The 14,046-nt window shown below is 45.2% G+C and overlaps 1 protein-coding gene across 2 annotated transcripts in view; it reads right to left on the reverse strand.

Moving 5' to 3' along the window:
• The window catches only part of CDC7 (cell division cycle 7), a 76,607-nt gene that overhangs the window by 40,066 nt on the left and 22,495 nt on the right, over positions 1 to 14,046 (reverse strand). The window contains exons 5-7 of one of the 2 annotated variants that reach the window (XM_077278326.1): positions 10,757 to 10,899; positions 10,560 to 10,645; positions 9,892 to 9,986 (exon numbers count right to left, since the gene is read on the reverse strand). In XM_077278326.1, the coding sequence (XP_077134441.1) occupies positions 9,892 to 9,986; positions 10,560 to 10,645; positions 10,757 to 10,899 (324 nt within the window). Of the gene's footprint in view, positions 1 to 9,891; positions 9,988 to 10,419; positions 10,646 to 10,756; positions 10,900 to 14,046 lie in introns of both variants that reach the window. The other variant, XM_077278325.1, reaches the window with a different exon arrangement.

Genomic DNA, 14,046 nt, shown 5'->3' on the forward strand with positions numbered 1-14,046 from the left:
AGGTAACTTATTTTATGCAGAGATGAGTCCTGGCTGGAAGAAGTGATGGCGGTCTGCGCTGCATGAAAAAGAAAAGCAAAAATAAAGGACTTCAGCTAGAGTCGTCACTAGTTAGTCAGTGTGTTACCTGTACATTGACACTATACATTGTATACTCTGTACAGAGCTCCTGTGTATAATGTCACCAGTGATCACTATATTATCTGTACACTAACACTGTATACAAAGGTCCTGTGTATAATGTCAATGGTGATCACTGTATTAACTGTACACTATATACAGAGCTCCTGTGTATGTCACCAGTGATCACTATTACCTGTACACTGACACTGTATACTATGTACAGAGCTCCTGTGTATAATGTCACCAGTGATCACTATATTATCTGTTCACTGAAACTGTATACAGAGGTCCCGTGTATAATGTCACTGGTGATCCCTGTATTACCTGTACAATGACAGTAAATACAGAGTTGCTGTGTATAATGTCACTTCATATTGTTTTTTTCTGTTTTTTTTATTAATGATCAGTTTTGTAGTATTCAGTCACTATGTGGTGGTAATATGTGGTCTGGTCATGGTGGTATTTGTTTCTTGTATGTGGTATTATTTGGTCACTATGTGATGGTAATATGTGGTCTGGACATGTTGTGACGGCATTTGTCCCTTGTATGTGGTATTATAGGTCAGTATGTGGTGGTAATATGTGGTCTGGTCATGGTGTGACAGTATTTGTCCCTTGTATGTTGTATTAATGGTCATTTAATAAAAATGTATAGGACTCATTCCCTTAAAGAAAAATGCATAAAAATATATTTATATTTAATAGGTTAGAGTAGAATAGGGTCTAGACAAAAGTGTCTACCGTGTCGTGGTGGCGGCTTAAAAATTATTTTGGCCAAAACAAATGCTGCTGGCTATGTATGTGATCTGGTGTTTGATGGGAACTGTTAACTGCTGCTCAGTATCACTTTTCCTGTCCTGCATATATACACTGCACAGTACCACTCCTCCTGTCCTGTATATATACATTGCACAGTACCACTCCTGTCCGGTTGTTGCAGAGGCGACATTGGTCTTTGGGAGGGTTAATATTGGAGGTGCGTCTTATAGTCCGAATGAACCGTCTCTAGCTGCGGTGGGGGAGCAGCATCGGCGGAGTAGTGGGTCACAGAGGCAGGAGGCGGCGGCTGCGGCTAACCCCTGTGCCCGCTGCTTAAGAGAAATTTTCACTTCATTCCATCCCCATGGGCGTGGAGGGCAATGAATATTAATTTCTTTTTAGCATCCTGGTAGGATTGGTCCCATCCTTATTCTGGTATGATTGGCTCCCACCCCCATCCTGGTAAGCATGGCTCAATCCTTATCCTGATAGGATTGGTCCCATCCTTTCCTTATCCTGGTATGCATGGCGCCATTAGAAAAGATTAAAAAAAAACCCAAAAACATTACACTTACCTTCCCGGCACTCCCTCGCAGCGTCCTGCTCCGTTGCCAGCAGCAGCTTAATGCTTGTAAGCAGCGCATGGCAGAGACGTCATGCGCTGCTTGCAGCTGCCGGAATACTCAGTGCTCTCTCCATGCTGGGACTGTTCATCGCAGAGAGAGGTGAGTATTCATTGCTCTTCAGTAGTGCGCAGTGTCAGCCGGTGGTTACGTGTGCCGATACATATTCAAAATATGCATTTCTCTTAAGTATCGGCACATGTGACCGCCGGCAGCAGCAGGATGGGGCCATGCATATCCGGACTGGGATGGGGCTAACCATTACAGGTAAAGGATAAGGCCATGCATACTTGGACGAGATGGGGACCCTGCATACCAGGATAGGGATGAGGGCGATCATTCCTGCCAGGATAAGGATGACATAGACCATTCCTACCAGGATAGGGTTGAGGAGCTATGCATACTAGGATGAGATGGGGCCCTGCATACCAGGATAGGGATGGGGCCCCGCATACTAGGATGAGATGGGGACCCTGCATACCAGTATAGGGATGAGGGCGATCATTCTTGCCAGGATAGGGATGTGGAGGCCATGCATACATTGATGTTGATGAGGAGCCATGTGCATCAGGATAGGGATGAGGGGACCATGTCTAACAGGATAGGAAATATTAAGTACAGAATTGACCACATTTTTTTCTTTAGTCCCCCCCCCCCCCCCAATTTCCTCCTCTAAAACCTAGGTGCGTCTTATAGTTCGAAAAAGGAGATTTTTGTGTACTCACCGTAAAATCTCTCTTAGCCTCTAATTGGGGGACACAGGACCATGGGTGTTATGCTGTATGCTGCTGTCTACTAGGAGGCGACACTATGCATAATCTGAAAAAGATTAACCGTGGCTCCTCCTCTGCAGTATACACCCCTAGACAGCGTCAGCCTTCTCCAGTTTTGTGCAAAAGCAGTAGGAGGAACGTAACATGAATGACAGACATGCCTATAAGAAGGCCACTATGTACGAGCTCAAAGAACATTATGAACTCCCTGTCTGAGTCGGAGTCACAGATGCCTTCCGAATCCTGTGTATCACTGAGGCGTCCCCTGCTGTGGTGAGCTGGGGAGGAGGCCTTCTCTGGTCAGGGACTGAGGAGATCTGCATTGTCTGCCCCTGGAAGGGGACGGTCTAGATGACTTGGAAGTTTTGTCGGATCTGAACCGAACCCCCCCGGATTTAAAGGCAGGATAGCGGTGGGGCTATAAGCGGAAAGGGGGGCCCTGTGAGGGGTCCCCCTGAGGCAGTATAGAGCTGGTGCTGCCGCAGAGACAGGGGCGCAGGGAGCCCTGTGTCTGTCTGTGCCATGCCTGCCTGCACTCCCCCGGCCCCAACAGGAGCCCGCAAGCTGGGCTCCCTGGATGCAGGCGCAGTGTGCTGGCCCATTGCTGGGAGCTGTAGAATGCTGCCTGTACAGGCCCTACCTGAGGCGTCTCAACCTAATGCCCCCAGAAGGGGAATAGGGAGGGTGCTATTGTCACCTTCAGGGGCCTTTATCCTCGCCTCCACCTCAACCCAGACACCAAAAGGAATTGGGGAAGGAGGGGCAGTCTCGACTTCGAACCAGCACCCGAGGGACTGGGGAAGGAGCGGCATGGGGAATAGCCATCTCTACTTCAACCGGGCACCCCATAATAGGGGGCGGAGGAAGGAGCCATGCCGGGAGTCTCACAGGAGACCCACTTTTCTTCATCTGTAATCCGTCGGAAAAAAAACGGAGTAAAAAATCTTAGGTGTGCCTCCTATGTGACACTAAGCAAAAACTGGAGAAGGCTGACGCCGTCCAGGGGTTTATACTGCAGAGTAGGAGCCACGGTTAATCTTTTTCAGATTACGCATAGTGTCGCCTCCTAGTGGACAGCAGCATACAGCATAACACTCATGGTCCTGTGTCCTCCAATGAGGCGACAGAGTAAATATGGTGTATATATTGGAAGACACATTTAAATGGATTATGCCAAGTAATTCCCTATCCCGAGACGTATGCAGTCGCTGGGGTCCATGGGACCCCCATGATCCCGACAACCGGCGCTCTAAAGAAGAGGTCGATCATGTGCACTGCGGCGGCATTCACACAAGGCTCTTCAAATAGCGTCTTTAAGAGGAGTGTTGAACGGCACGACAAAATATATCAAAATCGACTCATCGGGTGTGGTTGGGTGTGTGTGTTTGGGGAGTGTTATAGTATGTGGGCTTGGTGGGGTTTGTGTGGCGGGGCTGCTTTTTTTGTCCCAGTCCGACCCTAAATAGCATGTATGGTTTTTTCATTTAAGTGTTGAAAAAAAATCCAAAATTTGTAAAGAAAAAAACATTTTGCTTGTGTCACCATTTACTGGGATCTGGGGCTGGGTGAGGCTTATTTTCTGCACCGAAGACGACGTTTTTATTGATACCATTCTGGGGTAGATCCGATGTTTTGATCGCCTGTTATTGCAATGTTGAAGCAGCCAAAAAAATGTAAATCTAGTGTTTTGATTCTTCTCATTACGTCATTTACTGATGGGATTAATTTATTTTATAGTTTGATATATTGGATTATTATGAGCTAAGTGATACCAAATGTCTAATTTTTTATTGAATTATCTTTAATGGGGGTGATTTGAACGTTCGTATTTTTTCTTCATATTTTTAAACTTTTTTTTCGTTTACTGTATTTAATAGTCCCCTTAGGAGACTTGAACCTGGGATCATCCAATCGCTTGTGTTATACATAGCAGGGCTTGAGCACTGCTATGTATAGCAGAAATCACAATCTCCTATGAACGCCGGCGACAAGCTGGCGTTCACAGGAAGATCGTAATGACCTGCATGGGGGTTATCAGCAAACCCCCTGCTGTCTTGAAAACTCATCTGCGCCCAGCGATCACATGACGGGGGAGCTGGTGGGTAGGATGAATTATGCGCTTCCGGCCTACGCATGTTAAATGATTGACAGTAGGGTTTAACAAGTTAACAGCAATGAGCACTGAATCACCTATAGCTGTTAAAAGGCACAGGATGACCAGTTAAAATCAGTCATGTGCAGGGAAAGATGTGGGCTTCATGTGCAAGCCCACATCAAAGGCAGGGACACGACCTTTGATGTAAATATATGTCAAAGCTCATGAAGCGGTTAACCCCTTCATGACCTTGCCGTTTTTTGCAATTCTGACCAGTGTCCCTTTATGAGGTAATAACTCAGGAACGCTTCAACGGACCCTAGCGATTCTGAGATTGTTTTTTCGTGACATATTGGGCTTCATGTTAGTGGTAAATTTAGGTCGATAATTTCTGAGTTTATTTGTGAAAAAAACGGAAATTTGGCAAAAATTTTGAAAATTTCGCAATTTTCACATTTTGAATTTTTATTCTGTTAAACCAGAGAGTTATGTGACACAAAATAGTTAATAAATAACATTTCCCACATGTCTACTTTACATCAGCACAATTTTGGAAACAAATTTTTTTTTGCTAGGAAGTTATAAGGGTTAAAATTTGACCAGTGATTTCTCATTTTTACAACACAATTTACAAAACCATTTTTTTTAGGGATCACCTCACATTTGAAGTCAGTTTGAGGGTTCTATATGGCTGAAAATACCCAAAAGTGACACCATTCTAAAAACTGCACCCCTCAAGGTGCTCAAAACCACATTCAAGAAGTTTATTAACCCTTCAGGTGTTTCACAGCAGCAGAAGCAACATGGAAGTAAAAAATGAACATTTAACTTTTTAGTCACAAAAATGATATTTTAGCGAAAATTGTTTTATTTTCCCAAGGGTAAAAGGAGAAACTGGACCACGGACGTTGTTGTCCAATTTGTCCTGAGTACGCTGATACCTCATATGTGGGGGTAAACCACTGTTTGGGCGCACGGCAGGGCTCGGAAGGGAAGGAGCGCCATTTGACTTTTTCAATGAAAAATTGGCTCCAATCTTTAGCGGACACCATGTCGCGTTTGGAGAGCCCCCGTGTGCCTAAACATTGGAGCTCCCCCACAAGTGACCCCATTTTGGAAACTAGACCCCCAAAGGAACTTATCTAGAAGCATAGTGAGCACTTTAAACCCCCAGGTGCTTCACAAATTGATCCGTAAAAATGAAAAAGTACTTTTTTTTCACGAAAAAATTATTTTAGCCTCAATTTTTTCATTTTCACATGGGCAACAGGATAAAATGGATCCTAAATTTTGTTGGGCAATTTCTCCTGAGTACACCAATACCTCACATGTGGGGGTAAACCACTGTTTGGGCACATGGTAAGGCTCGGAAGGGAAGGAGCGCCATTTGACTTTTTGAATGAAAAATTATCTCAATCGTTAGCGGACACCATGTCGCGTTTGGAAAGCCCCTGTGTGCCTAAACATTGGAGCTCCTCCACAAGTGACCCCATTTTGGAAAGTAGACCCCCCAAGGAACTCATCTAGAGGCATAGTGAGTACTTTAAACCCCCAGGTGCTTCACAAATTGATCCGCAAAAATGAAAAAGTACTTTTTTTTCACACAAAATTTATTTTAGCCTCAATTCTTTCATTTTCACATGGGCAACAGGATAAAATGGATCCTAAAATTTGTTGGGCAATTTCTCCTGAGTATGCCGATACCTCATATGTGGGGGTAAACCACTGTTTGGGTGCACGGCAAGGCTCGGAAGGGGAGGCGTGCCATTTGACTTTTTGAATGGAAAATTAGCTCCAATCGTTAGCGGACACCATGTCGCGTTTGGAGAGCCCCTGTGTGCCTAAACATTGGAGCTCCCCTACAAGTGACCCCATTTTGGAAACTAGACCCCCCAAGGAACTTATCTAGATGCATAGTGAGCACTTATAACCCCCAGGTGCTTCACAGAAGTTTATAACGCAGAGCCGTGAAAATAAAAAAATAATTTTTCTTTCCTCAAAAATGATTTTTAGCCCAGAATTTTTTATTTTCCCAAGGGTAATAGGAGAAATTGGACCCCAAATGTTGTTGTCCAGTTTGTCCTGAGTACGATGATACCCCATATGTGGGGGTAAACCACTGTTTGGGCGCACGGCAGGGCTCGGAAGGGAAGGCACGCCATTTGGCTTTTTGAATGGAAAATTAGCTCCAATCATTAGCGGACACCATGTCGCGTTTGGAGAGCCCCTGTGTGCCTAAACAGTAGGAACTCCCCACAAGTGACTCCATTTTGGAAACTAGACCTCCCAAGGGAACTTATCTAGATGTGTGGTGAGCACTTTGAACCCCCAAGTGCTTCACAGAAGTTTATAACGCAGAGCCGTGAAAATAAAAAATGTGTTTCCTTTCCTCAAAAATATTTTTTTAGCCCAGAATTTTTTTATTTTTGCAAGAGTAACAGGAGAAATTGGACCCCAAAAGTTGTTGTCCAGTTTCTCCTGAGTACGCTGATACCCCATATGTGGGGGTAAACCACTGTTTTGGCACACGTCGGGGTTCGGAAGGGAAGTAGTGACGTTTTGAAATGCAGACTTTGATGGAATGCTCTGCGGGCATCAGGTTGCGTTTGCAGAGCCCCTGATGTGCCTAAACAGTAGGAACTCCCCACAAGTGACTCCATTTTGGAAACTAGACCCCCAAGGGAACTTATCTAGATGTGTGGTGAGCACTTTGAACCCCCAAGTGCTTCACAGAAGTTTATAACGCAGAGCCGTGAAAATAATAAATGTGTTTCCTTTCCTCAAAAATATTTTTTTAGCCCAAGATTTTTTATTTTTGCAAGAGTAACAGGAGAAATTGGACCCCAAAAGTTGTTGTACAGTTTCTCCTGAGTACGCTGATACCCCATATTTGGGGGTAAACCACTGTTTGGGTACATGCCGGGGCTCGGAAGGGAAGTAGTGACGTTTTGGAATGCAGACTTTGATGGAATGGTCTGCGGGCATCATGTTACGTTTGCAGAGCCCCTGATATGCCTAAACAGTAGAAACCCCCCACAAGTGACCCCATTTTGGAAACTAGACCCCCCCAAGGAACTTATCTAGATGTGTGGTGAGCACGTTCAACCCCCAAGTGCTTCACAGAAGTTTACAACGCAGAGCCGTGAAAATAAAAAATCATTTTTCTTTCCTCAAAAAAGATGTTTTAGCAAGCAATTTTTTATTTTCACAAGGGTAACAGGAGAATTTGGACCCCAATATTTGTTGCCCAGTTTGTTGTGAGTACGCTGATACCCCATATGTGGGGGTAAACCACTGTTTGGGCACACGTCAGGGCTCGGAAGGGAAGTAGTGACATTTGAAATGCAGACTTTGATGGAATGGTCTGCGGGCGTCACATTGCATTTGCAGAGCCCCTGATGTGCCTAAACAGTAGAAACACCCCACAAGTGACCCCATTTTGGAAACTAGACCCCCGAAGGAACTTATCTAGATGTGTGGTGAGCACTTTCAACCCCCAAATGCTTCACAGAAGTTTATAACGCAGAGCCGTGAAAATAAAAAATAATTGTTCTTTCCTCAAAAATTATGTTTTAGCAAGTAATTTTTTATTTTTGCAAGGGTAACAGGAGAAATTGGACCCCAACAGTTGTTGCCCAGTTTGTCCTGAGTACGCTGGTACCCCAAATGTGGGGGTAAACCACTGTTTGGGCGCACGTCGGGGCTTGGAAGGGCGGGAGCACCATTTGACTTTTTGAACGCAAGATTGGCTGGAATCAATGGTGGCGCCATGTTGCGTTTGGAGACCCCTGATGTGCCTAAAACAGTGGAAACCCCTCAATTCTAACTTCAACACTAACCCCAACACACCCCTAATCCTAATCCCAACTGTAGCCATAACCCCAATCACAACCCTAACCCCAACACACCCCTAACCACAACCCTAACCGCAACACAACCGTAACCCTAATTCCAACCCTAATCCTAACCCTAATCCCAACCGTAACCCTAATCCCAACCCTAACCACAACTGTAACCCCAACACACCCCTAACCCTATCCGTAACCCTAACCACAAGCCTATTCTTAACCCTATTTCCAACCCTAGCCCTAATTCCAACCCTAACCCTAAGGGTATGTGCCCACGTTGCGGATTCGTGTGAGATTTTTCCGCACGATTTTTGAAAAATCTGCAGGTAAAAGGCACTGCGTTTTGCCTGCGGATTTACAGCAGATTTCCAGTGTTTTTTTGTGCGGATTTCACCTGCGGATTCCTATTGAGGAACAGGTGTAAACCGCTGCGGAATCCGCACAAAGAATTGACATGCTGCGGAAAATACAATGCAGCGTTTCTGCACGGAATTTTCCGCACCATGGGCACAGCAGATTTGGTTTTCCTTAGGTGTACATGGTACTGTAAACCTGATGGAAAACTGCTTCGAATTCGCAGCGGCCAATCCGCTGCAGATCCGCGGCCAATCCGCTGCGGATCCGCTGCCGATCCGCGGCCAATCCGCTGCAGATCCGCGGCCGATCCGCTGCGGATCCGCGGCCGATCCGCTGCAGATCCGCGGCCGATCTGCTGCGGATCCGCGGCCAATCCGCTCTGTGTGCACATGCCATAACCCTACCCCTAACCCTACCCGTAACCCTAACCCTACCCCTAACCCTACCCCTAGTTCTAACCCTAACCCTAGTGGTAAAAGAAAAAAAAATATTTTCTTTATTTTATTATTGTCCCTACCTATGGGGGTGATAAAGGGGGGGGTTTATTTATTATTTTTTTATTTTGATCGCTGTGGTAGAACCTACCACAGCGATCAAAATGTACCTGTAACGAATCTGCCAGCCTGCAGATTCGGCGGGCGTACTGAGCATGCGCCCGCCATTTTCCAAGATGGCGGCGCCCAGCGAGGACACGGCCGGACACCGGGAGGCTCGGTAAGTATGAGGGGGTGGTGGGGGGGTGGATCGGAGCACAGGGGGGGGGGATCGGAGGACGGGGGGAGCGGACAGGAGCACGGGGGAGCGGACAGGAGCACGGGGGAGCGAACAGGGGGACGGAGGGGGGTACCTGACAGAACGGACGACTGGGGAGGAGATCGGGGGCGGTGGGGGGGCCAGTACATGATTTCCAGCCATGGCAGATGCTATTGCAGCATCGGCCATGGCTGGATTGCAATATTTCACCATTTTCATAGGTGAAATATTGCAAATTGCTCTGATTGGCTGTTGCACTTTCAACAGCCAATCAGAGCGATCGTAGCCACGTGGGGGCAAAGCCACCCCCCCTAGGCTGAAGTACAACTCCCCCTCTCCCTGCAGATCGGGTAAAATAGGAATTAACCCTTTCACCCGATCTGCAGGGATGCGATCATTCCATGACGCCGCATAGGCGTCATGGGTCGGGAAGGGGTTAAAAGTGCCACACAGAGATTCCGCCAGTCTCTATTAAATATGTCAAACAAGAAAAAAAATAAAAAAATTGTGCACCATTTTAACATGCTAGTGCTTTTATTTATTCAGTGTGTTAAACTTACTTTTTGAGTATTGACTTCATGGATGACAGCACTACGAACATTAAAATTCCTCTCTCCAAACACAGACCTTTGCAGTGGTCCGCCAAGCAATCCCTCCTAGAAAACGCATCCAAAGAGCATAATAAGAATTCAATCTATGACACTTTACAGAAGATAACATATTTAGGGAGTGAAATAAAATATGAACAGCTGCATGCATGATTTAGGCGCATAAACCCTTTCCATGTGCAAGGAGAACACTGTCTAGACAGAGTAATAAACATCATAACAAGCAACATCATCACAAACACCCACTGGAACAGACAGGACTTCTGCTAATGCAGACAGACTGAGAAGAAGGGAGAAGTTTGCACTGTTACACTTAATGACAAGCAATCCACAGCTGCCCAAAATGAGAGATAGCTGGTAGTGGTGACAATGAAATAAAACAAAACATGCAAACATTTTGCAACTAGGGTATGGAGGATGATTGAAATTTTCAGTTTGATTTCCAGCATACAGAAAAGAAGGAAAAAAATAACTCAGAACCTTTCCACTTTTTCCTGGAATTATCTGGGAATGTGACCAATGTCTTTTAACAGACTGTTTTGATGAGGAAGGTAGAACTATTTCTCTAGGTACTGGTATATTTCCTGAATTTGTGTGATGGTGACTTTGTGAGCAACTCCCCTGTTTTTTGGCATGGAGGACTTTAAGAAGATCTATTTGAGTATCTGGTGTTCCTTGGGCCAATCCAAAATCCACCAATGCATACCTACAGGAGAGAAAACCGCATATAATTACAATAGTATATTTTACAATTCATGTAAAGGTATTCTGTGCGGGATCAGGATTTTACACCGATGTAAATTAGACACACACTTACTGTTTTAGTCGTTTGTTGTACAAAAAGTTACTAGGTTTAACATCTCTGTGAACAATGCCAAAAAGGTGGATACGTTTTAGAGCTTTGAACAAATTGAACATGTATTCCTTCGCTTCTTGAAAGCTTAAGGAATGCAAAATATCCTGCAACAGAGGGGAAAAAAAATAAACCACAATCAGACTAAGTGTAGGCTAACAAAGAACCACCTTATAAAAACATTTGAATATTAATACATTAAAAACACAGGACTATCCAAAATTATTGATATGTAAAATATATAAGTAACGTAATAAAGCCAGGTAGGCAGAAAAGTAAGGCTTAGGGTAAGTTCACACAGGACTTTTTTGCTGCGTATTTTTGCTGCATTTTTTTATGCTAATTTTCAGCTGCTTTTTACAGTACCAGCAAAGCCTGTGAGATTTCAGAAATCTCATGCACACACATTGGTTTTTTTGTTTGATCAGTATTTTGTGCTTTGCTGCGTTTTTTCACCCATTGACTTGAATGGGTGTAGAAAAAAAGCAGCAAAAACGCAAAATTGCAGGTATCATTATTTGCTGCGTTTTTGCTGCTGAAAATCCAAGGACATTAGCCTGGAAAAAAGAGGAAAAAAAAAAAACGCCCTCAAAATACGCCCCAAATACGCAACAAAAAACGCACCCATAAGCAGCTGAAAATTAGCATTAAAAAAAACGCAGCAAAAAAACGCAGCAAAAAAGTCCTGTGTGAACTTACCATAAGTCTCCCTAACTTCTGTCCTTCACCCCTTTCCAACATTAGGCATAATAGTACGTCGATGTCGAACAACCTCTCTTTGATGTGGGCGCCGGCGCTTAGCCTACATCTTTTCCAGCACAATTCAGCTGTTTTGAACTGACATGTGCCTCTAACAGCTGCGGGTGGAATCGCGATCCACCCCCAGATGGTAACTAGTTGCCAATCTATGACAGTGGTATTTAACACACGCTTCCGGCAGGCGTGCCGGAAATCCCGCCCATCGGCACCCGTATCACCGATAGGTTGACATGACAACCAGAGGTCTCCAGCAGACCTCTATGGTTGTCACTGCCGAATTGCTATGAGCGTTGCCCGTTGGTCAGTGCCGCTCATAGCAAGTTAGCAATTCTGCTACATACAGGTGATCTGATCATCGCTTGTATGTAGCAGAGGCGATCGGGTTATGGCAGCTTCTAGTCTCCCATGGAGACTATTGAAGCATGCCAAAAGTTAAAAAAAAAAAAAAAAAAAAAAGTTATTGAAAATATTAAAAACATTAATATAAAAGTTCAAATCAACCCTCTTTCAAAAACAAATAAAAATCAAACATACACAAATTTGGTATCGCTGCGTTCAGAATCGCCCTATCAATATAAAAACAGAATTAACCCAATTGCTAAACGGCGTTAATGAGAAAAAAAGTCAAAATGACAAAATTATATTTTTTGGTCACCGAAGCATTAAAATGCAATAACGGGCGATCAAAAGATTGTATCTGCATGAAAATGGAAACATTAAAAATTGCAGCTCAGCAAGCACAAAAATAATTCCTCAACCAACCTGAGATCACGAAAAATAGGGATTTTTGTGTACGCACCGTAAAATCCTCTCTCAGAGCCATTCATTGAGGGACAAAGACCGTGGTGTATGCTGCTGCCACTAGGAGGCTGACGCTAAGGGATACAAAGTTAGCTCCTCCCTGCAGTATACACCCTCCTGCTGGCTCTCAGCTAACCAGTTCGGTGCAAAAGCAGTAGGAGATCAATAACAACATATGAGAGTATAGCATGTCACATGATATATGTCAAATTATAAAACAAGCACAAGCTAATACCAGGGTGGGAGCTGTGTCCCCCAATGAATGTCTCGGAGAAAAGGATTTTACGGTGAGTTCACAAAAATCCCCATTTCTCCTTCGCCTCATTGGGGGACATAGACCGTGGGATGTCCCAAACCAGTCCCTGGGTGGGGACAACATCAGATCAGGCCCTGTGTAACTGCTACTAACAAGTGCGCCACTGCGGCCTGCAGAGTCTGCCTGCCCAGACTCACATCTGTGGAAGTCTGGGAATTATAGTGCTTCAAGAATGCATGTGGATTGGACGAACCCGCAAGCTTGCAGGCGTGCTTTGCCGACGCATGGTGCCTAGAACCCAAGAAAACCTCAATAGACAGGGAGATAGGCTGACATCTAACATGGAAGGACTCCTGGATGGTGTAACAAATCCACCAGGCTAACATGGCCGATGAAGCTGCTAAACCCTTCCTGTAACCGTCAGGAAGCCGCCTTCTTACCCTTCAAGCCCAAATAAAGCATCCAACCTTCAGGAGGAAGCAGTCCTCGAGACGTACCTACTCAGAGCACTCACTTTGTCCAGAATATGGGGAACCCAATATGTGTTGTGGACTGGTGCCGAAAGAGATGATGGAAGAACAATGCCCTCATAACAGTGGGAATACAATACCACCTTGGTAACAAGGGACAGGGATGGCCTGAGGGCAACCTTGCCTTGAAGGTAATAAGGGAAAAAAAGTCTGAAACCTGCGAGGAAGTCCCTACTTGCAGTTTTGTTGCAATAAGATGGAAAAACATGACGTGGTCAGTGTGGATCTCCCAGGATCACTGGGGCCCTTCCAGTTTCCAAAAGGCTCTCAGAAGTAGTGGAAGAGGGGTTATGGAAACTGGTACCATGGAAGAACCAGAGCACGCACTGCGATGGCTTTTGGATCTCAAGGCCGAACCATGAACTAGACTACATTGGCGTTCAGTCTGGACGCCATCCGACCTACATCTGGAGTGTTCCAGAGAAGACAGATGTGATGTAAGATTTCCGGGTGAAGTTCCCTTTCACTTGAGGCGGGACCCTGGCTGCGTCTGCCATCCAGAGTTCTACTCCTGGGATGAGTAGTGCCGAGATCACCTGAATTATAGGTCTCGGCCCATCAGAGAATGTGAGGTACCTCGACCATGACGCCTGACTGTGGGTACCTGCTAGATGATTGACGTATGGCACAGCCGTGGCATTGTCCGATTGAATTCAGATGGGGTGACTCGCCCGAAGGCAGTGGACCTGCTGTAGAATTAGCCATACCGTTCGGATCCCCAGTACAATGATCAGGAGAAGAGGACTGGCATCAGTAGTCACTAATAACCATTGAACCGGGAGAAAGGATCTACCCTCTGAAAGCCTGTTTGACCTGCAAAAAACGAGAGGAGCGAAGGAAACCGTTTCCAATGTCTTCACAATTTTCCCTCGGAACCCTCCTAGCAAATCGAATGGAATGAAGGGATG

The sequence above is a fragment of the Ranitomeya variabilis genome, chromosome 8 (assembly GCF_051348905.1).
Source record: "Ranitomeya variabilis isolate aRanVar5 chromosome 8, aRanVar5.hap1, whole genome shotgun sequence".
Taxonomy (NCBI): Eukaryota; Metazoa; Chordata; class Amphibia; order Anura; family Dendrobatidae; genus Ranitomeya; species Ranitomeya variabilis.